At 37.5% G+C, this 23,801-nt stretch overlaps 1 protein-coding gene across 4 annotated transcripts; it reads left to right on the forward strand.

Moving 5' to 3' along the window:
* The first annotated feature begins 237 nt into the window (after window positions 1-237).
* ZNF260 (zinc finger protein 260) lies at window positions 238-16,780 on the forward strand. Of its 4 annotated transcripts, XM_070224293.1 has the most exons (4): window positions 786-1,026; window positions 2,820-2,922; window positions 3,507-3,711; window positions 13,833-16,780. In XM_070224293.1, exon 4 carries the CDS (start codon window positions 14,297-14,299, stop codon window positions 15,533-15,535), a length of 1,239 nt encoding a protein of 412 aa, XP_070080394.1. In that variant the 5' UTR covers window positions 786-1,026; window positions 2,820-2,922; window positions 3,507-3,711; window positions 13,833-14,296; the 3' UTR covers window positions 15,536-16,780. The 4 variants fall into 4 exon arrangements, with proteins under 4 accessions (XP_070080393.1, XP_070080394.1, XP_070080396.1 ...); XM_070224292.1 differs by lacking the exon at window positions 2,820-2,922 and having other exon boundaries at window positions 238-1,026; XM_070224295.1 differs by lacking the exon at window positions 2,820-2,922 and having other exon boundaries at window positions 901-1,026; window positions 10,591-16,780.
* The last annotated feature ends 7,021 nt before the right edge of the window (window positions 16,781-23,801 follow it).

Genomic DNA, 23,801 nt, shown 5'->3' on the forward strand with positions numbered 1-23,801 from the left:
TCTCCCCACACAGCGCTGCACAGTGACAATCCCCACGGGGGCGCAGTCACAGAAGCACTGTCACAAAGCTCCCTATAGCTGCACAAATAGGAATACACGGTCACACAGTCACAATCACACACCCACCACAGGGACACACAGTCACAGGTAACCCACACCCACACCCACTGTTACAGACGGTCACACGTTAACAATCATACCACGGGGACTCACAGTCACACCCACATAAAGCTCCTCACATCCGCAGACGGTATCACACACACGCATCACTGGGACACACAACCTCACAACCACCCCTCCTCAGCCCGTTCATCCAGAACAGACTTAATACTCAGTCTCCGTTCCCGCCCTGGGCTCTGGACTTTTCACCTTCGGTCACCCCGGGATCGCGTCAGCGGCCGGGCGGAACAGCTCACAGAGACCAGCACCAGGGTCCAGCCCCGCTCTGCTCAGAACCGCCCGCCTCGCTGTGGGGAAGAGGAGGGGGCGCGGCGCCCTCTGGGAAATGTAGTTCAGCGCCCCGTTCGCGACGGACAAGATGGCGCCCATGTTGAGCTGGGCGAACGAGACGTCGCCACCCCACACCGCGAGCCTCGAAGCGCACGCTGGAGTCTTCTGGCAATCCTGGCGTAGCCTCGCACCGTGGCTCCTAGTTGGTGCCAGCCTGGCGAGCTTGAACCGAGCTTGTTATAACCCAAAGCACACCACTGTCCACTCCCAGAGGTAGTTCACAAAGTGTAACTGAGTCCCGAGACTCGGCCTACTTACACTCGTTCCCCTATCAGGGAGACAGTCCCACAAGCTCTACCGGAGGAAAGAAAGCGCGAAAAGCTGACTCGAAACACTGAAACTGCTGGGAAATGTAGTCCACAGTCATAAAAGTAGAGAACCGCCCGCTGTGGACTGATGCCGTCCGGTCTGGAGCCCAGGATTGGCGGAGCCCAGGAGACCTCTGGGAGGGCCAGCCAGCCCAAGGAGTGCGCAGGCGCACACTTTCTGGCTCAGCATCGTCGTCTTTGTCTTCTGGTGAGTTTGGTATCGGCTCCGCAAAGTGCAGATCTGGGTGTGGGATCTGGGTTTCTAGGCTCAGAATCCAGTCAAGGAGGCTGTAGGGAAGGATTCGCGGAGCTGGTGATGGGGCTGGGGAGGCTGAAGGGGAGGAATCGCCTCCTGTGACGTTCCGCGTTCACAGCTTCTGTGGATGGGGGCAGGGGTACAGGAGGAAACTGCGGATGCATGACGGAGGGTGTGAGGGGGTTGCAGAGTTTCAACCTGTATGAGAAACTGTGTGGTTCCAACTTTGTGAGGATGGATGGCATTGTGAGCTTTGTGGGGTAGTAACCTCTAAACCTCACTTTTCTCTTTTCTAAAATAATAAGGATGCATTTTTCAGGAGCATCCGGTTTTCTGAAAGATTAGAGAGGAGAAAGGCTCAGCAATTGAGCGACAAGTAAATTTTCAAGCGATTTTTATGTAAAAGCAGACTCATCGAGTACAGAAAATTAGCATTAATTTTTTTTAAGAGGAAAGGTTTCCAAAAATCTTCTTATCGGGTGTCTAGACTCCCCATAGGTATTAACTTTTCTTAATTCTTTGGACAAACTTTGGTGAGGACGAACTTTGAGAAGCCCTGGACTAAGGAATAGCTTTAAGAGAGAGTTTCCACTACTGCAGACAACACAGAATTAGGAAACAAGTTGTCCTGTCTTTGGTGCGGAGAGGTCAAAGAACCGCTTTAAGACTCTCCAGTTTGGCAATGAGCATGGTAGTCTGACTCCTAGTTTAACCAGGTTTTCCGCAGACCAAAAGGCCTTTGTAAATGTAGTGAAACAAATTTTCTTTCAGTGTCTGAAAGATACTTTCTTTCAGTATTTTATCACACTTAACATATTTTTCAATAAAATGAAAAAGTAAAGTACCAGAGTACCAAACTTCATATACAGAAATCATAGCTTTGATATATACATAAAATAATCAGTAATAGTTATAGAGAAGACACTACTTTATTTACAATAGCAACAAATGAGATTAAAGTGCCAAGGGGTAAACAAGAAATGTATAAAAGCTACATGAAGATTATTTTTAAATGTTAATGAAGGGCCCAAAAGAAGACTTGAGTAAATGGAAATGTGTATCATATCTTAGATTTTAAAAGTCTGGAAGGTATTTTGTTACGTGAGGAAAGCAAGGTGCTTGTTTGGTGTAATATACTACATTTTTGAGTTAGTGGCGATAAGAATGTATGTTTGTAGTTGCATGAAGAAACTTTTACAGTTTATGCAGAAAAACAGTTGTCAGGAGGGAGATGCAGCAGCTAGGGCTGGGGTAAGAATCACATTTTTGCTTGCATGTTTTGTATATTTCCATTTTTAACTGGGATGGAGGAATTAGATTTCTGTGTTTGCGCCATTCATTTTCACATGTTTATCACTGCCTCATTCTTGACTGTTTCCTTGACTTCCATGATACTACTTTCATTTTTATAATTCCAGTCAAAGCCAAGGAACAAGCTCCTTCGCCGCCCCCCCCAACTCCGTTAGTGACTTATGTTTCTGTTTGCCCATTAACTATTAGTGTCCCTAAGTTTCTGACTTTGATCATCTTTTTTCACCTCTAAGATCTCTATAAGTAATGGAATTCCACTGCTGTGGCTTCAGCTGACACAGATGACTAACAAATGTCCGTTCCTAATTGACACTTTTCCTGAGCTCCTCATCTTATATCCAGCTGCCTAATGGACAGCTTCACCTGGAGGTTGCACAGGAACTTCAAATTCTTTATATCTAAAATGTCATACTGATATTTCCTTTCTTCTGCAGTTTGTCTCTATCCATTCCCCCTCTGTATTACCTGTTTCATCAATTCAGAGCATTGTCCAGCCAGATTCTAAGACTGACATCTGAGTAAGGGAAGAGCTTCTGAGTAAGTTTAAGCCTCTTATTTGTCAAACCCCATTAAAAATTGGAGACTATGGTCTCTTCATTATATATAATAAGTGATAAATATACATGTTTGCTGAATCAATGAATGACCATATAATTATAGGACCCTTATAATATTTAATTTCTTCTAGAGTACCATAACCTAGGTAAAATATTAGGCTTCTAAAATTTTTAAGAACTCTGATCCATGAATAATACCAAAATAACTTTCTTACATTTTATCCATATCACTCATGGTTGGTGACTTCACATTTATGAGAAAAGTGTTAGGAGGAAAATTATATTCAAAACTACGACTGCTCAATCAGGAGCAAGGCCACAAGTAACACCTGCTCAAAGGTACCTGTGCGGGTTGTGATTCTGTAGAATTCTAGCAACTGAGTCTCATAGTTTCTCTATATAAGCTAAATTCTCAAAATAAGCTTCTGAAATGAGTGGAGCCTTTAAATGGCATAATGGGTTTGGCTTGAGATGCAAAATACACTGTTGTTTCCATGTGCTGTCATGCATGTGTGCTCCAGCTCCCAAGCCAAAGAGTCAGCATTACTTTGTTCTTTTTCCCAGGCCGGTTTCCTTGTGCATGCCCAGGAGCTGCACTTTCCTGATCCTTCAAAACTTCTGAGCTTTTAGCCTGAGTTCTGGAATGCTGCTTTGACTGTCGACAGGAAAGTCCAAGTCCTGTGTCACTATTTAGAAGTTTAAAGTCACCAGTTCAAACAAGAAGAGCAATGGATGGTTGAGGAAGAACTGTAAAGGCGGTGTTCTCCAGGTGAGTAAATAAGAACCCAGCAGGTGTGAATGGGATGAAGGCTCATTACAGGTATTCAGTGAGTTTGCAACCTCTGAAATTTTTTTTAAGGAGATTTTCTTATCAGCTCATGTCTTTTGGAGTGACGGCTGCTGGAAATTCTTTAGATACCTAAATAGCATTTCCAGATAACTCTTCCTGGATCAGTGCTCTTCTTTTCTCAGATTCTGGAGGACTGGTTGCCCCTCTAACTTCTATTCTGGATACCAGCCTCTCTTCCTCATTTGCAGTCTCAGTTCTATGATTCCTGCAGCCTAAATTTTGTGTTTGTTCTCCCTTTCACTAACATTCTCCATTTTTCACTTCTCCCTATATGCCTAGACTCATTTCCTTAAGCATTTGATCCGTCTTGTCAAGGGTTATGGATCTGTAATCTTTCAAAAATGAGCATGTAGATTCTGTTCTTTAAAATTTAACTTTCTATCATCTCTCCTTCCTTCCATTGTTATGTACCTCAGAGTTGAATTTTATCCTCTTATTCTTACTTCCTATTGTCTTCTTACCTCCAACTATCATAGTTCAACATTTCTCCACCTCTTGCTTTTTTTTTTTTTTTTTGAGGAAGATTAGCCCTGAACTAACTACTGCCAGTCCTCCTTTTTTTGCTGAGGAAGACTGGCCCTGAGCTAACATCTGTGCCCATCTTCCTCTACTTTATATGTGGGATGCCTACCACAGCATGGCTTGCCAAGCGGTGCCAGGTCCACACCCAGGATCTGAACTGGCGAACCCCAGGCCACCAAAGTGGAATGTGCAAACTCAACTGCTGTGCCACCAGGCCGGCCCCTCACCTCCTTATTACTTTTAAAAAGAAATAATACTAGTATTTTAAAAATTTAATACATATACTTGATAGACAATTAAAATAATGGGTATGTCCCCTCATTCCTGGCCCTCAGTTCTCCATTTCTCTTCCCACAAGCAGCCACTGTTAACAGTGTACGCTTCTAAATGTTTTTAAGTGTACACAAGGAGACTTTCAGGCAAAGCAATGACATGATTTGACTATGACAAGATTACTGTCGCTGCTGAGTTGGGAAGAGTTGTCAAGAGGCAAAGGCAAAAGTAGGAAGACCAGTGAAGAGGCTATTAAATAACCCAGGCAAGGCGTGATGTGGCTTAGACTTTGGTGGTCCCAATGAGGATTGTGAGAAATGGCCAGATTCTGGGCATATTTTAAAGATAAAGCCAACTAGATGTGAAGATACAGTGAGTGACCTGAGAGAAAGTGGCAAGGCTTGAACAACTGGGAGAAGGAGGTTGCTATTTAAAGACAGAGGAAGAATTTCGGAGGAGCTGGTTTGGGAGAACAAGAGTTTGTTTTGGGGCAGGATAAATTGGATCCCCATTAGACACCCACATGGAGATTTTAAAGATTTTATTTTTTTCCTTTTTCTCCCCAAAGCCCCCCAGTACACAGTTGTATATTCTTTGTTGTGGGTCCTTCCAGTTGTGGCATGTGTGACGCTGCCTCAGTGTGGTTTAGATGAGCAGTGCCATGTCCGCGCCCAGGATTCAAACCAATGAAACACTGGGCCGCCTGCAGCGGAGCGCGCAAACTTAACCACTCGGCCACGGAGCTGGCCCCCAAGTGGAGATTTTAAATAGCCACTTGGATATGTGAATCAGTTGTTGGGGAGAGAGGTCCAGGCAAGTGATTAATATTTTCAAAATAGAAACCAAAATGCTCAAATGTCAAGCAAACTCCTAATGTATTCTGTGTAAACGGTGTAAAGGGGGTTGGCAAACTACACCCTACTTTGTGTTTTTATAGCGTTTTACTGAGACATGGCCACGTTCCTTATCTCCGTGTCCATTCATTTTCTTATTGTCCATGATCACTTTCATGCTACAGTGCCTTAGTTGAGTAGGCATCTGCAGAGACATGATATGTCAAGCAATGAGACAGGACTAAAAATTTTGTCAATCATGGTAAAACTAAGTGACTACAATAAACCCCAAAATGTACTGGTTTAATGAATGTAGGAATTGGTTTCTTGGTCATATAACAGTTGTGTGGTGAGCAGTCAAGATTCGCATGGTAGCTTTGGTCTTTGTGGTCCTTTAAGGATCGAGATTTCTTTGAGGTTGTCTCTTTCTCATTTAGTTGTGGTCAGAGCTGGATCAACAATGGATCCTGGTTCTAGACAGGTGGAGGAGGGGGAAATCCCCACTGTGGTGCAGGAGGGCAGTTAACTTTTTCTGTAAAGGGCCAGACAGTACATATTTTAGGCTTTGTAGGCCATAGGATCTCTGTTGCAGCTACTCAAGCCAGACATTGTAGCACAAAAGGAGTTTGCTTGACATTAGAGCATTTTGATTTATATTCTGAAAAATGTTTTTTAAACCACAAGATAAATGCTGTTAAGAGGACAATTTTGCCTGGTATTCAGATGATGTTGCCTATTTTAGTTCAGGACTGTCATTTTACAATGTGAAAAATTCAGTTCTGATAAGTCTGTGTGAAGGCTGTTGATGTAATCTCTATCAAAATATGAAGGGTTTTAATTGCCAAGGAGATGTAATTTTTGTGTATTCTTTTGGCTTATTAGGAATATAGTAGCTTACGTCCCCATTTATTGTACATCATACTTTTGCAAATTTAATGAATTTAAGAATTAATTGGAAAATTTAAAGTAAATAGTATTACTGTATTTGTTAACAGTTTAGTAAAATCCACATGCTAAGCCACCTATGCGTTGGGGTGATGAAATACCTTAATAACTGTCTCTATTTTTTTCTTTTTCTTTTTAGGTTTTCTAGTCTCATTTTTCATAGGTTATATTTGCCAGGTTTTCAAATTTGTTTGCATAGGATTGAGCAAATACAGGGCCCTACCCCAATCCACGGGTAATAGTTTTCAAGACCCCCAGCGTATACCTGAAACCGAGAATGGTACTGTTCCAGTAGTCCCCCCTTATCTGTGGTTTCAATTCGGACTGCGATTGACCACAGGTAACTGAAGCCACGGACGGCCAAACGGCAGGTCAGGGAGAGCTGCTGTACTCTCTACAGTCCTTATTTTCTATCTACAGTTAGTTCCAAATAACCATTTTTTATTTTTATAATTTTGCTTTTATTCCTTTTTATTTCTCTAAGAATCAATTCATATATTTATTATTTCTATTTGTATGGTTTTTAATACATTAATTTCTTTTCTGTTTACTAAATTTTTGTTTTTCTTATATTAACTTTTCCTTTTCATAATTCCTTAGTTTGAAGGCTTAATTTATCATTATTATTTCTTTTTTTTTTTTTGAGAAAGATTGGTCCTGAGCTAAGATCCATACCCATCTTCCTCTACTTTATATGTGGGACGCCTGCCACAGCGTGGCTTGATAAGTGGTGTGTAGGTCCGTGCCCGGGATCCAAACCAGTGAACCCCCAGCTGCCGAAGTGGAGCCCATGAACTTAACTGTTATGCCACTGGGCTGGCCCCTTATTATTTCTTTTTTAAATAATGTAAACATTTGTGCTAAAAGCATTTTTTCAAGTGAGTTTTATACATTCTGATATACATTGTTTTCTGAATATTCTGCAATTGTTTTCTCTTTGACCAAAGAGTTTGTTCAAGCCAATAGATTTTGAAATTTATAAGCGAAAACCTTTTGTTTTTCTAATTTATGTCATTTTTTTTTTTATTCGGAGTATTTTGTCTGTTCTTTTCTACTTTGTGGAATATTTGAGGTTTTATAGGCCTGCTACATAGGGTGATTTTGAGAAAGTTCTTTGAGCATTTAAAAAAGTGCTTTACTATCTATTTTCAAGATACAGAATAAACTGATTAGCTCTACATTATAAATTAGTATATATTTTTATTTTATGTTCTTATTTTTTATATATTGTCATTTTATGGATTTGATCTCCTAGGTTGAGAGAAAGTCTTCTCAGTTACTAATATGTTTTTATACCTTGGATTTCTATGGTTTATATATGTATGATTATCTTCCTTATTTTATCTTTATTCCTTATTTTCAGCATTTCTGATGCATATTGTTTTAGATGCATTTCTTGTATATATAGATTTTATGTGAGTTTTGCTCTATCAGTTGTTAAACTTTAGCATGCCTCAAAATCACCTGGAGGGCTGGTTAAAAGATTGGTAGGCCCTACCTCCAGGTTTTCTGATTCAGGAGGTCAGGGTTGCAGCCTGAGAATTTTCTGTATGAGCCTGTCATAGTCCTTTTCTTTTAATAGTTGTGTTTGTTCTAGTTGCATTCATTGATAGGAACAGCATTGTTGGTGTTGGTTCTCTTATTTAATATTATGCTTTCTGTTTTAAATTCTGCCTCATCTTTTTTATCTTTTACTGTAGGGTTTTTTATTTCTTTGTTTTGAGTATATATGTCTTTCCTTCTGAAAACTTGTAAAATTTATATATTTTTCTTTCTCTTGGTTGCCTGTATATTCATAACTTTCTTAGTCTTCATCCTTGATTTCTTTAGACAGTATTTATTTCCTCCCCACTGGGGATGATGTATATCTTATACATTAGTGTATTTTCAGTCTCCCTCTTCTCTTCACCACACAGTTGGTGATTGTGATTATTCTTCCAGCTTGAAATAGTATTGGTTGCACTCTTTTCACCTCCCCCTTCATATATATGAAATTTTCTTCTTTGCCTTTGATTGTGCAGTGATCCATCTATCAAAGTTCTATCCATTGTTTAACCTTGAGCTTCATTTTTTTCAGTTATTTTATTGAGGTCATAATGGTTTATAACATTGTGTAATTTCAGGTATACATTATTATTTATCACTTTCTGTGTAGACTGCTTTGTGCTCACTACCAATAGTCTAATTTTTATCCGCCACCATATATATGTGCCCCTTTACACCTTTTACCTACCCCCCATCCCTCTTCCCCTCTGGTAACCATTAATCAGTTCTCTTTATCCATGTGTTTGTTTATCTTCCATAAATGAGTGAAATCATGTGGTGTTTGTCTTTCTCATTCTGGCTTATTTCACTTAACATAATGCCTTTAGGGTCCATCTGTGTTGTTGCAAATAGGACAATTTTGTCTTTTTTATGGCTGAGTAATATTACATTGTATATATATATACTACATCTTCTTTATCCATTCATCAGTCAGTGGGCACTTGGATTGCTTCCACATCTTGGCTATTGTAAATAATACTGAAGTGAACATAGGGGTGCATAAATCTCTTTGAATTGTTGATTTCAAGTTCTTTGGATAAATACCCAGTAGTGGGATAGCTGCATTATATGGCATTTCTATTTTTAATTCTTTGAAAAATCTCCATACTGTTTTCCATAGTGGCAGCACCAGTTTGCCTTCTCACCAGGAGTGGATGAGTGTTCCCTTTTCACCACATCTTCTCCAACATTTGTTGTTTTTTTGTCTTGGTGATTATAGCCATTCTGACAGGTGTAAGGTGATATCTCACTGTAGTTTTGATTCGCGTTTCCCTAATAATTAGTGATATTGAACATCTTTTCATGTGCCTGTTGGCCATCTGTATATTTCTTTGGAAAAATGTCTCTTCATATCTTCTGCCCATTTTTTGATCAGTTTGTTTGTTTTTTTGTTGTTGAGTTGTATGAGTTCTTTATATATTTTGGAAATTAACCTCTTCTTGGATATATGACTTGTAAATATCTTCTCCCAGTTGGTGGGTTGTCTTTTCATTTTGTTCATGGTTTCCTCTGTCTTGCAGAAGCTCTTTAGTGTAATGTAGTCCCATATGTATATTTTTTCTTTTGTTTCCCATGCCTGACTAGACATGGTATTTGAAAAGATGTTAAGCTTCATTTTTATTAAAATGTGTCTATGACTTCTAGCCCAGTCTCTTCGATCTCTGTACTCCCATCCCATATTGTAGCTTCCAGAGTAACTTGAATCCTAAGTATATACTCTCCTATATTTGTATTTTTTCACTTTGATGTGTAAGACATACATTGAAACTCATTGAGAAAAAGGCCAGTATTTTATCCTTCTTGTCTGCAGTCTTAGCACAAACAATGTGATTATTAAATAATTCATGGTTGTTTTAGAGCTTCAGTGTGGAAAGACTTCCCTTTTCAGTTTTATTGAGGTATAATTTATATAAAGTAAAAGTCACCTCCTTTTAGGATATTATTTGATAAATTTTGGTAATTGTTTATACATATAACCAACACCAGAATCAAGATACAGAACAGTTACTTGTGCCTTTTTGCCCACATCCCTCTCCCATCTCTGGTGACCACTAATCTGCTTTATGTCACTATAGCTTTACCTCTTCTAAAATTTCATATAAATGTAGTCATACAGTGCATAATCTTTTACACTTAATCTCTTTAACTTAGTTTTGCATTTTGAGACTAATTCATGTTGCATATATTAATATTTCATTCCTTTTTATTGCTGATTATTGTTACATAGTATGGACATAATTTGTTCACCAGTTGATAGACATTTGGATTATTTCCGTTTTCTGGCTATTACGAATAATACTATTATGAACTTTCATATACTGGTCCTTGTGTGAACGTATATGTTAATTTTTTTTGAATAAATGCCTAGGAGTGGGATAGCTGAATAGAATAGTAAGTATATATTTAACTTTATAAAATAATCTCAAATTGTTTTCCAGAGTGGCTGTGCCATTTTTCATTCACACCAACAATGTAGGAGAGTTACAGTTCACACTCTCATACTTGGATTGGCAGTCTTTTTAACTTTAGCCATTTTAATGGGTGGGTAGTATATCTCATTGGAGTTTTAATATGCATTTCCCTGATTACTAGTTAAGATGAACTTCTCATGTGCTTATTGGCCATTCATGTCTTATTTTGTGAATGTCTATTCTAGTCTTTTGCCCTTTTTGAAAACTAGATCATTGGACCAGCTCCGTGGCCAAGAGGTTAAGTCTGTACACTCTGCTTCGGCGGCCCAGGGTTTGCCTGTTCGGATCCTGGGCACGGACCTAGCACCACTCATCAGGCCATGCTGAGGTGGCATCCCACATCGGAGAACTAGGAGGACCTACAACTGTGATATACAACAGTGAACTGGGGGGCTGTGGGGAGGGGAAAAAGCAACACTAGATCATTTATCTTTTTATTACTGAGTTTCAAGAGTCCTATATATTTTGGATACAAGCCCTCTGTTTCTCCTAGGTTGTGGCTTTTCTTTTTGTTTTCTTAACTGTTTTTTGAAGGGCTTAGTTTTTAATTTTGATGAAGTCTACTTTACCATTTTTTCTTTTATAATAGTTTTAACACTATGTTGAGGTCTATGATTCATTTTGAGTGAATTTTTGCTTATGGCATGTGGTAAGGGTTGAGGTATTTTTTTTCTACTTATGGAAATTATAGCTTTGATATGAGTCGTAGCATATTACCAGAGCCAGTTCTTAACAATGATTTATAAGAAAATGAGGATAAAATTTTGAGAGTGAAAGATCAGAATAATGTTGAAGGTTTACCACCTAGAGGATGGAAAACAATTAAAAAAGAAAGGATTTAGAGAGCGGCTGGGAAAGGGGCTCTTCACAAGAGAAGAGCTTGGGTGCCAGTATATCAGGCATGATGAAAGAAGAGAAATAAATGAAAACTGAAATCGATGGCAAGGACAGTTTCTGTATCCAGAAATAATAGTATCAGTAATCAAAACACTGCAGTAAATCAGATTTGGAAGCAAAGATGGCTATTTTCTGGCCTATTTTGTTTTGTTAAATATGTGTATATTTTGCTGTTTAGCCCATGTGAAACTCAATTGCAACTAGACAAAAGAGCATGGTCATGGTTATTCTACAATTATAGATTGGTTCAAGTTAAAGGACCCAAATCTGCAGGGACGTCTCTGTAGGTGCAATGAATAGGAGCTTTTAAAAGTCAAATAGGGTTATAGCCATGCTTGCTCCATCTTTTCTTACCTGCAGTTCCTACTTCACATAGGCAGCTACTTTCAACTCATTTAACTGTGTCTACTGGTGTTTATTTCCACATTTTATACAGCCATTTTTTGCCTATTTTTTATGTAATCAATTTTAACCATTATCAACATGCTAATATGAAAGATGGAGTTTAGGAAAAGTTCCTGCATTCGTTTTTCTTCATATTTTCTCTGGAAAATATGCTACCAGGGATGCTTCTGGTTGGAGTTCATTCAAGAACACTGTATATTAAGCACCTGTGACATGCAGGAGCTTTAGAGACACTTGACACAACTCAGTGAATGAAGCAGACAAAGCCCCTGGACCCCACCAGGAGCCTGAGACTCAGATAGTCACACACCATATCATTCACAGATCCTGTCCCCCACATGTCCCAGGGGATGCCCTCCTATGCTCCTTTACAGCTGGAGGCCTCTTCCCATGTTCTCATGCATGATGGACCCCAGCACCAACTAAAGACCTGAGTGTTCTTTGAGTGCCAGAGGAGGGCCTCCTGTCTCCACCTTCAGTAGATGTTGAAATTCCTGGATTCCTCTACTCATTTTCCAATTATTACTCTCTATCCTTTTCTCCTTTCCTTCCATTCTTCCTTTTTTTATTCTGAGGTATTTCCTGGAATTTTTTTTCCCAACCTATTGAATTTTGGGGTTTTTTTATGGTGAGGAAGATTGGCCCTGAGCTAACATCTGTTGCCAGTCTTCCTCTTTTTGCTTGAGGAAGACTGTTGCTGAGCTAACATCTACACCAATCTTCCTCTATTTTATATGTGAGACGCCATCTCAGCCTGGCTTAATGTGTGGTGTGTAGGTCCATGCCCAGGATCTGAACCTGCAAACCCTGGGCTGCCAAAGTGGAGCATGCAAAGTTAACCACTATGCAACCAGGCCAGCCCCTAAACCTATTGAATTTTTAAGGTCAACATCATACTGTTTATTTCCAAAAGCACTTCTTTATACACACCTGTTAATATTTCATTGCTATATAATCTCTTAGCTTTCTGTGATACTAATTATAGTAATGTGTATATGTGTTCTTCTGTTCCTTGCCTTGTTTTTTCCTTTTGTTTTGATCTTTCATGGTAGGGTTTTCATCAGATTTCTGTGACCTTGAGCTCCACATTAATACTTAATATTGAGGTATCGGAGAGATTATTGTAATCTGTGTGTGCATGGACAGGGCTTGTAAAATGGTGGGCTTCACTGTGCAGCATTCAGTCAGATATCTAGGTTCTTCTTTTATATGATTCCAAATGTCAGTACTACAAGTGTTCTCATGGTCTTTTCATTTTTTTCAGAAAAGAACCCTTCCATCATCTGACACCTGGAACGTTTTCTCATCCCCTTTGCACTATGGCACTCTCATCTACTTTGCATGTCATCAGTAAATTTGGAGCCCCTTGGTTACACTTTATCTGGATAATAAATTCCTATTTCCTTCCATCTGGGAAAGTTGGGGGCATCAGCTACTCCTTTTATAATCATTGTTTAAGCCCCACCTTCCACTCTAACCCAATTTCTCCAGTTATAGAGTCTTTCTGTTGACAGCTATGTCACAAAGTACTTTGCTTCTAGTTGCAATCCTCATCTGCTGGCTTTTTATTTAAGCCACTCAGTTCTGCTGTTTATTGACATTTCCTTTCAAAATTTCCTAATACTTTTCATCTACTGATGTCTCCTCAACTTTTTAGTTTTTATGAATATATGCCCCCTTACTGCCATTTTAATGGAGTTTCAGGAAGATGTAGAAATAAATATCTCTTTAGTCACACCTCCTTTTTAATGACCCTTCTATTCATTTTATTTTTTATCCCTTCATCCTAGGTTCTTCCAATTTTATGTATTTGTCTTTGCATCCTGTTTGTCACTTGTTCTTTATGTTTTCTCTTACTTATTTATGAAGTCTACAAGGTTACATTTAAATGCCATTTAAGCTACATGCACCCATGAATGTTAGTTGTATTTGAGCTTTCTTTTATACTGGTAGACTGGGTTTGAAATAAAGAGTCTATTTTACAATAGCACATTTGTGAAATTTTATTAATAGTGGAGAAATTCACAAGTGTTGTTGATGTTGATGATGACAACAGCTACTTTATTGGATGTTTACTACATGCCAGGCACTAAATATTTTACAGTTATTAACTCTTTTTAATGATGATTTTTTTTGTATTCCCTTTCAGAAAAGACCTGGGAAATTTATAAATAGATAAAGACACAACATGAAAGACTTGTGATTTAAGTCTTGTCTTTCTCTGTGAAAATACAGCCAAGGAAAAACTCAGAAAACCTATGAAATAGAAAAGTATTTCCTTTGAGCACAGATATTAATTCTTCAAGACTACACCTCTATGTATGGGACTGAGTTTAAAAGAGTTTGGAACATAATTTATACTTAAATATGGTAGAAGCTGTTTAAGAAAGAACCATTAGGAATATAATGAGGATGCTATATTTCACCCCATTTTGTAATCACCTAATCTCAGGATAACCAAGGTGAAAGTCTTTCATCATAAATTCAGCTTCATTAGTTTTGGAGAGAATTAATTTTGGAGAGAAACCATATGAATTTAGTAATATGGAAAAGCTTTCATCCATGTTACATGTCAAGAGATACTAAGGAATTCGTGTTGGAGAAAATATCTGCATGATAAAAATGTTGGAAAGCCTTCAGCCTGAATCAGATCTCCTTCAGCATGATCAAATTCATGCTAGAGAGAAACCTTTTGAATGTAAGGAATGTGGAAAAATGTTTAGCCTGAAGCAAAACCTCATAGAGCATAAGAAAATGCATACTGGAGAGAAATCACATGAATGTACTGAATGTGGTAAAGTATTCTCTCGAGTCTCCTCCCTTACTCTACATTTGAGAAGTCATACAGAAAAGAAACCATATAAATGTAATAAAAGTGGAAAAGCCTTCAGCCAGAAGGGAAACTTCCTTTCTCATCAGAAACATCATATTGGAGAGAAACCTTATGAATGTGGGAAAGCTTCTATTCAGATCCCAAGCCTCATTAAACACCAGAGAAATCATACTGGAAACAAACCATATGCATGTAAGGAATGTGGGAAAGCCTTCAATGGCAAATCATATCTCACTGAGCATGAAAAAATTCATACAGGAGAGAAACCATTTGAATGTAATCAGTGTGGAAGAGCCTTCAGCCAGAAGCAATACCTTATTAAACATCAGAATATCCATAGTGGAAAGAAACCCTTTAAATGTAATGAGTGTGGAAAAGCCTTTAGCCAGAAGGAAAACCTCATTATCCATCAAAGAATACATACTGGAGAGAAACCTTATGAGTGTAAAGGATGTGGAAAAGCTTTCATTCAGAAGTCAAGCCTCATTAGACACCAGAGAAGTCATACAGGAGAGAAACCCTATATATGTAAAGAATGTGGAAAAGCCTTCAGTGGCAAATCAAATCTCACTGAGCATGAGAAAATTCATATTGGAGAGAAACCCTATAAATGTAATGAATGTGGAACAATCTTTAGGCAGAAGCAATACCTCATTAAACATCACAACATTCATACAGGAGAAAAACCCTATGAGTGTAATAAATGTGGAAAAGCATTCTCTCGAATTACATCACTTATTGTACATGTGAGAATTCATACAGGTGATAAGCCTTATGAATGTAAAATATGTGGGAAAGCCTTCTGTCAAAGCTCATCTCTTACTGTGCATATGAGAAGCCATACAGGGGAGAAGCCCTATGGTTGTAATGAATGTGGGAAAGCTTTCTCTCAGTTCTCAACTCTTGCTCTACATATGCGAATCCATACAGGAGAAAAACCTTATCAATGTAGTGAATGTGGGAAGGCTTTTAGCCAGAAGTCACATCACATCAGACACCAGAGAATTCATACTCATTAAAGCTCTATGAATGCCTTGAATTTAGGAAAACTTTGAACAGAATTCATACTTAACAGTATATCAGAAAATTCATTTTGCAGTAAATTGATGTGAATGTGGAAAATCCTTCAGCAAGAACTCAAAACTTCAAATACTGAGAATTTTAATAAGAAGTATCATAGTATCATGAAAACCTATACCCCCAGAACTCCCACAACAAACATTGTTAATGCTGTACTTTTAGGAGCATTGTCATTGAAGTAAGCATCCAGTCATAGAAAATAATCAACACAGTTCTGGAAGGCCTACCTGGTGCATTAAGACAAAGATATGAGAGGTATAAAGATTTGAAATTAAGAGACAAAATTGTTCATTATTTGTTATATGTTTTGCTACATTTTAATCATCAAAATTATTTCCTCTTGATGCAGTGATAGAAAACAGATTGTGACAGAATGTTGTGTCCAGAAACATGCATGTCTTTATGGGCAATTGGTAATTGCGAGAGCTGGTATCACAAATTGGTAGGGAAATCATGTATGATTAAGAAAATGGTCTCAGGGTAATTGACACTTCAAATATTGGATCTTTGCTTTTGTCATATATTAAAATATTTTATTTATTATGAAATCGAAAAGTATTGAAGACTGGAATGCAAAAAGCAAAACTTAGCAATATAAACATTTTATAGAATGTTTTCAAACCTTGGGGTAGGAAAAAATTTCTAAAATATATTCCAGAATACCCACTCTTGAGTATATATACGTATACCTGAGAGACTGATACATGTACCCGGGGAGTCATATACCTTTATGTTCACTGCAGCATGAATTATATTATCAGAAAATTGGAAACAAATCTCTGTTCCTTGTGAAATGGATGAGTAAAACGTGATAGAATCACACAGTAGAATATTCTCTAGTGCTTAAGATAACAAATTGATATATATTAACAGAAAGATCTGGAAAATCATGTAGATTGAAGAAAAATGAAGTGATGAATGTATTATGGTATCTGTGTGAATTTGAATTAAATCAACATTAACCAACACTAGTATTAAGCATTGGTTATGGATGAACATTTTTATGTAAAAGCATGAAGAATGGATTTTAAGGATATATACTCTATTCTCAAAAGTGGTTGCCTCTAGAAAGAAAGGCAGTAGAAGGGAAATGGGACCAAGCGTGGCAGTTAAAGAGTACTTCAGTTTTGTATCTAAATACCTATCTCTCGTTAAAAAGAAATAAAGATTACAAGTAAATATAAGACAATGTTAGTTAATTCCAGGTTGTGGTAATATGTATGTTTATTCTATTGTTTCTGCTGTTTCTTCTAAACTTCTGAAAATTAAAAAAAGAGATAGGAGTAGGGAAGCTATACATGAAGCACTTGTTATATTGGACTGACATTCCCAGTCAGATGCTAATATTTTATGGAAAATATCTCTAAAATCATAGCTTTACTATAAATTTTGAAATAATTTTTTAATTGAGATGGTAGCTTAACAAATTGAATTATTTAAATTTACTCTCACATCACTAATTTGTGTGTGGTCTACTCAGAAGTTATAGCATGATTTTGCAACAGGTTAGTTGGATCTCAACGTACATTTAAGGATCAAATCAACTTAATAATACACGCACAGACTTGGCAGAAAGAAATTAGTTTTTACTGAAACATCAGAAATTTTGATACTCCACATAACCAGTATTGGCATTAGAAATTAGACAGTTTTTTAAAATGAGGAAACCATCTTACTCTTAAATTTTTTTATATGTGTCTAAGTAAAACATCAACTCTTGCATTTCAGCTTCAATTTTAACAGCAGACTAATTTTTTTCTCTATTCTCCCAGACACAATTAGTCCCCTTCTTGTTTGTTTCCTTGGGAAAATGGTGCTGAAAAGGGACATATCAGACCTAAACAATATTCTTTTAATTAAAACAAATTTTGAGGATTTTTGTTTACTTGATCCCTTTCCACAATAATTTGACATAGAAAGTTAATAGTACTTTTTTGAATAGTGGTAAAAACGAATATGCAACATTTAAACCTTAGGCTGATTTCAACTATATTGATTTCTTTTAAGCACAAAATAATGAAATGCTAATAGAACTGTTAGCACTGTACTGCTTGTTACTAGCTTTTTTAAAGGTAGGTCTTGAGATAAGATTATAAATGCCAGGGGTTAATTTTCTGAGGTAATGTACCTAAATAACATCTGTATCTATGTAAATCTAAATTATCCTCTATTTTCTTCCATTCCTCATTAATCATTCTCTCATATTCCTGAAGTGTACTGCTCTTGTGCTTGTGCAGCTTTGAAGTCACCAGACTAACTAGGAACTCTTAATTCAGACCAAACTAGGACTACCTTTTGGTGCTTATAGTTGCCCAGTGCCAAGCCCCAGCAACAAGAATGATTATGATGGTCAGGTAGGGTAAGATGAGCAATCACTGCACAGTATTCTGTGATATCATGTACTGTAAGTTTATTCAGCCATTCTCCTACTGATTCAACTTGTTGCTAGTTGTTTGCCACCACAAACAACACTACAGTAAACACCCTTATAATCAGCCTTTGTATTTCAGGTATTTTTATTTCTGGAGGATAGATTACAAGCAACAGATTGCTAGATCAAAGGATATATGCTGTTTTATCATTTTAATAGATACTATCAGTCATTTTCAAAAACGTGTTCTCTAGCCCTGCAATAAGTGGTAGTATACTATTTAAATTCATGCTTTTCTGATAAGTATAAACCTCACCTACTCCTAGATTTGCTTCTTTGTAAATTTTCCTATTGTAAATTTTTGTAGCCTATTTTCCTATTGGGTTATCTTTCTCAATTTTGAAACCTCGTCATAAATTAGACATTAGAAAATTGTCTAATTTTTGTCATAAAAATTTCCATAAAAATATTTTCTAACTTTTTTTTAAAGATTGGCACCTGGGCTAACAACTGATGCCAATCTTTTTCTTTCTTTTTTTTTTCTGCTTTATCTCCCCAAACCCCGCCTGTACACAGTTGTATATCTTAGTTGCAGGTCCTTCTAGTTGTGGGATGTGGGACGCCGCCTCAACGTGGCCTGATGAGCGGTGCCATGTCCACGCCCAGGATCTGAACCCTGGGCCGCCGCAGCAGAGCGCACGAACTTAACCACTCGGCTACAGAGCCGGCCCCTGTAATTTCTATATAATCAAATATGTATTAATTTCTTCTAAGCTTATGAATTGGTTAAGAAGAGATTTTAATCTCTAGACTATATTTTTTATTTCTTAGGTTTTTCTTCCAAGTTGGTTATTTCCCCTTTTTTCCATATGTAAATATTTAATCCATCTAGAATTTAATTTTTAATGTTATAAAATGATGGTTCATTGTTATTTTCTTCCAGATGGGTTTCTGGTTGTACAAGTACAATTTGTCAAAACAATTCATCTGTTCAGTAGCCAGTCACACAGCTCTTCACACAAATCTGCATAGCCACCAGCAGCAATCACAGATTTGAATTGGCAGTCAAAAAAACAGAACAGAATAGGCTGTAACTCAGTTTTAGGTTTATTATTAGCTTTACCCTGATTAGAAAACACCCTTACAGCATGATCATCAGACAGTCCTGCAACTGCCCAAACAAGCACACCTTCCAGGGCCTCAGCACTGCACAGGTGAGAAGAGGCCAGACTGGGTGTGGTTCACTTTAGCATTGCGAAACATTAACACTCTCATTCAGGACATGTTACAATAATCTACCACTACGTCTGCATGGTGTGCCACCATCACATGGAGCACACTCAGCTGTAAGACTGATACCTACTTAAGCACAGGGAAGCCACTGCCTTGGTTTCCCAAGACTTATGATGCTTTACTCACAGGCTTTCAATGTCTGTATAGCCAATTCACAGCTCTCCCCATCCAGGTACAGGCTACAAATTGATGCATTTACAATGGTATTTTCTTTAAGGAAACTGTGGTAGAAAGGCAAATCTAAGGTCATCTTTCCAGACATGGGTCAGTGAGAAAGGCCTGTTCATAATCCTTTACTGATAACATCCTTTTCCTATTCAACTGAGATTTTGCTATGTAGTCCTTTAACCATATGGTCTTTTCCTCATTCAACTGAACTGCCTTGTATTTTCATTTATACCAACACCTATTTCTGTATTCTCTTGTTCCACTATTTTTCTTTTTCCATATTAATATCATGTTAATTGATAACATTAATTTAACATTAGCCTTATTGTATTTTGATACTGCATAATAGAGCAAATTCCCTTGCTCTTTTTCAGGTTTTTTGGCTAATCTAATTTTCTTTTTATATAAGTGAAGAAAATTTTCTCAAATTACAAAAAACAAAAACCCTTTGGTTTTCTAACTGGAATTGCATTAAATTTATACACCTATTTTGGGAGAAATGACATTTATGATATTGTCTTTCTGTCCCAAAACATAGTATGCCTTTGCATTTGTTCGGATTATGATTCATGTCATTTAGCATGAGGATTCTGAACAAAGTAATTTGAAGCTCATCCCTGCTTAATACCATCATACTCAAGAAAGGTTTGTTAGCTGGGTGAATAAGAAAAATCTTTGTTATGGACTGAGTGTACCCCACCAAAGAATTCATATGTTGAAGACCTAATCCCCAATGTGATGGTATTTGGAGGTGAGGCCTTCAGGAGTTAATTAGGTTTAGCTTAGGTCATGGGGGTGGGACACTCCTGATGAGAACAGTGCCCTTGAAAGCATAGGAAGAGAAGATCTCTCTCTCTCCATGTGTATGCACTGAGGAAAGACCATGTAAGCCCACTGTGAGAAGGCAGCTGTCTACAAGCCAGGAAGTGGACCTTCCCCAGGAACCAAATCTGCCAGCACTTTGATTTTGGGACTGCCCAGCCTCCAGAACTGTGGGAAATAAATTTCTGTTGCTTAAGCCACCCAGTCTATGATATTTTGTTATAGTAGCCCAAGCTAAGACAATCCATTTCTCGCTTAATTCTACCCCAGTCAATTATATCTGGGATAAGCATCTGTGCTCCTAATACATGGTAAGACAAAGGCATATTTCATTAGGAAGGTGTAGTCCCAACTCCATTAACAAGCTCTGTAATTTTTGGCAATTTATCAAACTTCCTTAAGCCCCAACTTATTTTAAAGTAAGAGTTGTTGGGACAGGAAATATGTGAAAAATATAGTTCCTGGGAGTGACATCACCAAAATGTTGAACCAGGAAGCTCCAAGCTATTGTTTTCTCACAGAAACCGGAAAAAACAGCTTTCTGAAAGCAACTTTGTAGTATGTTTGGGAAACAGCCAAAGGTTTACAGAAACAAGCAAATGCCCAATCAAGGAAAGGCCATCTTCAAAATGTTAGTAAAGTTTTGTGGCATTTTCACTCTTGCCTTGCCCCTCCCCAGCATAGCAGTGATCTTGGTCTTGAGCAGGCAGCAACCCATTTTCCCTCAAACTGTAGAGAGCAGAGCAGACCTTGTTTGTAAATTATTTTGTACATCTGTTCTAACCTGTCTTGAGGATACATGAAGGACTGATGCAAGGCACTCATCTGTTTTGCATTACTCACAATGCAAGTGGGAAAAGGAGCAGGCCTTGCTCATAAAACCTGCAGAGTGGACTACAAACTCACAGATACCTGGGGCAAGAAATTATGAGTGGAGACACAGTAGATAATGTATGGCATAGAGAAGAAGCTGGGGTAAGAATCTTTGGGAGATTAGGACGTTCAAAAACAGATATATAATTGGAGAACTTTAGAAAGACACACACATGCCCCCACAAGAAGCATACTAAGAAAAGACCTGAGAAGATGAGGTTTCACCTTGTGGTGAGCCCTAGATTCAGAGCAATCCTAGCTAAGTGGTAAAGGAGTGCCCCAGCATAGAGCCAATCTGCAAAGACTAGGAAAGGTGGTTGTTTTCTCTTCTTTGTTAGCATGTTTGTTTTGTTTTCTTGTTTAAGCTCCTGGCATTCAAGAAAATCTCTGTCAAAACAGCTAAAAATAAACTAAAGGAAAAGACTTGAGTGATCACATATGACAAGAAATAGTCTATGCAAAAATAGTTTAGAGAAGTATCAGACCACAACAGCCTTCAATGATCAAAAACACTGAAATCTGGGGAATGGGAAGAATCTGATTTCCAGAGTTAACACCTTATAATAGTGCACAATTTTCAACATAAAAACAAGGTACACAAAGAAAGAGGAAACATGACTCATTCAAAGGAACAAAATAAATTGACAGAAACCATCCCTGAGGAAGCCCACTTATCAGACTTACTAGATAAAAACTTTATGGGGGCCAGCCCAGTGGCCAAATGGTTAAGTTCACATGCTCTGCTTTGGTGGCCCAGGATTTTGCCGGTTTGAATCCTGGGCAGGGACATGGCACTGCTCATCAGGCCACAGTGAGGCCGTATTCCACATGCCACAACTAGGACCCACAACTAAAAATACACAACTATGTGCCAGGGGGCTTTGGGAGAAAAAGGAAAAATAAAATCTTTTTAAAAACTTTATAACAACTGTCTTAAATATGCATAAAGAGCTAAGTGAAAACATGGACAAATAATCAGGAAAACCTTATGAGCAAAGTGAGAATATCAACAAATTATAAAATGGAACCACCCAAATTCTGGAGGTGCAATATACAATAACTGATATGAAAAATTTACTAGAGGGTTTCAACAGCAGATCTGAGTAGACAAAAAACATCAGCAAACTTGAAGATAAGACAATTAAAATTATTGAGTCTAAGGAGCAGAAAGAAACCAGAATGAAGAAAACTGCATAAGGGACTTGTGAGACATGCTTGAGCAGATCAACATATGCATTATGGGAGTCCCAGAAAGAGAAGAGATAGAGAAAAGGGCAGAAAGGTTATTTGAATGAATAGTGGCCCCAAACTTCCAAAATTTGATGAAAGAGATGAATCTACAAATCCAAGAAGCTCAATGAACTCCAAATAAGATAAATCCAAAAAGACCCACATTGAGACACGTAATCAAATTGCCAAAAGGCAGAGAGAATCTTGAAAGCAGCAAGAGAAAAGTGACTCATTGCATATAAGACATCCTCAATAAGATTATTAGTCAATTTCTCATCAGCAAATTTGGAGGCCAGAAGGCAGTAGGATGGTATATTTAAAGTTCTAAAAGAAAATATCAACTGACAATTCTATATCTGTCAAAACTAAAAACTGTCCTTCACAAATGAGGGGAAAATTAAGACATACCTAGATAAGAGCTGAGTTCATCACCACTACAGCTGCCCTAGAATAAATGCTAAAGGGGGCCCTTCAGGTTAAAATGAAAGGAAACTAGAAAATAATTCAAACCCATATGAAGATATAAAAAATCTCCAGTAGAGGAAAACACATGGGAAATATTGGAGCCATTATTTTTGTAATTTTAGTTTGTAACTTCATTTTTTATTTTCTACATAATTTCCAAGATAAATGCATAAAATAATTGTAAATCTATGTTATTGGCATACATTGTACAAAGATTCAGCATTTTGACATTAACAACAAAGGGAGAATAGAGCTGTAAAAGAGCAGAATTTTGTATGTGAATGTAAGTTGGTATTAATTCAGATTAAATTGTTATAACATTAAGATGTTATGTGTAATCCCCATGGTAACCATAAAGATATATTCATAGAATATACACAAAAGGAAATGGGAAGAGAATCAAAATATGTCACTACAACATCAAAAAAAACTAAACACAAATGAAGGCTGTAATAGAGGAAATAATGGTAAAATGCTGTAAGACACACAGAAAACAACTAACTAACTGGCAGAAGTTCTTCCTTATCAGTAATTACATTAAATGTAAATTGATTCAACTCTTTAATTAAAATTTCCAGAAAAGGGCCAGCCCTGTGGTTAAGTTCGTGTGCTCTGCTTCGGCAGCAGAGGGTTTCACCGGTTCAAATCCTGGTCATGGACATGGCACTGCTCATCAAGCCATATTGAGGTGGCATCCCACATGCCACAACTGGAAGGACCCACAACTAAAAATACACAACTACGTACTGGGGGGCTTTGGGGAGAAAAAGGAAAAAAATAAAATCTTAAGAAAAAAAAAAGAACAACTTTAAAAAAATAATAAATTCCAGAATGGAATTTTTAAAAAATGATCCAACTATACACCATGTACAAGATACTAATTTTAGATCTAAAGACACAAAAAGGTTGAGGGTAAAAGGATAGAAATGAATATTCCTTGCAAATAGTAACCAAAAGAGAGCTGGAATGGCTATACTAATATC

The sequence above is a fragment of the Equus caballus genome, chromosome 10 (genome assembly GCF_041296265.1).
Source record: "Equus caballus isolate H_3958 breed thoroughbred chromosome 10, TB-T2T, whole genome shotgun sequence".
Taxonomy (NCBI): domain Eukaryota; kingdom Metazoa; phylum Chordata; class Mammalia; order Perissodactyla; family Equidae; genus Equus; species Equus caballus.

What these genes read in the sequence shown, in the direction of transcription:
- ZNF260 (XM_070224292.1), top strand. Translation starts at nt 14,297, where the DNA reads ATGATAAAAATGTTGGAAAGCCTTCAGCCTGAATCAGATCTCCTTCAG.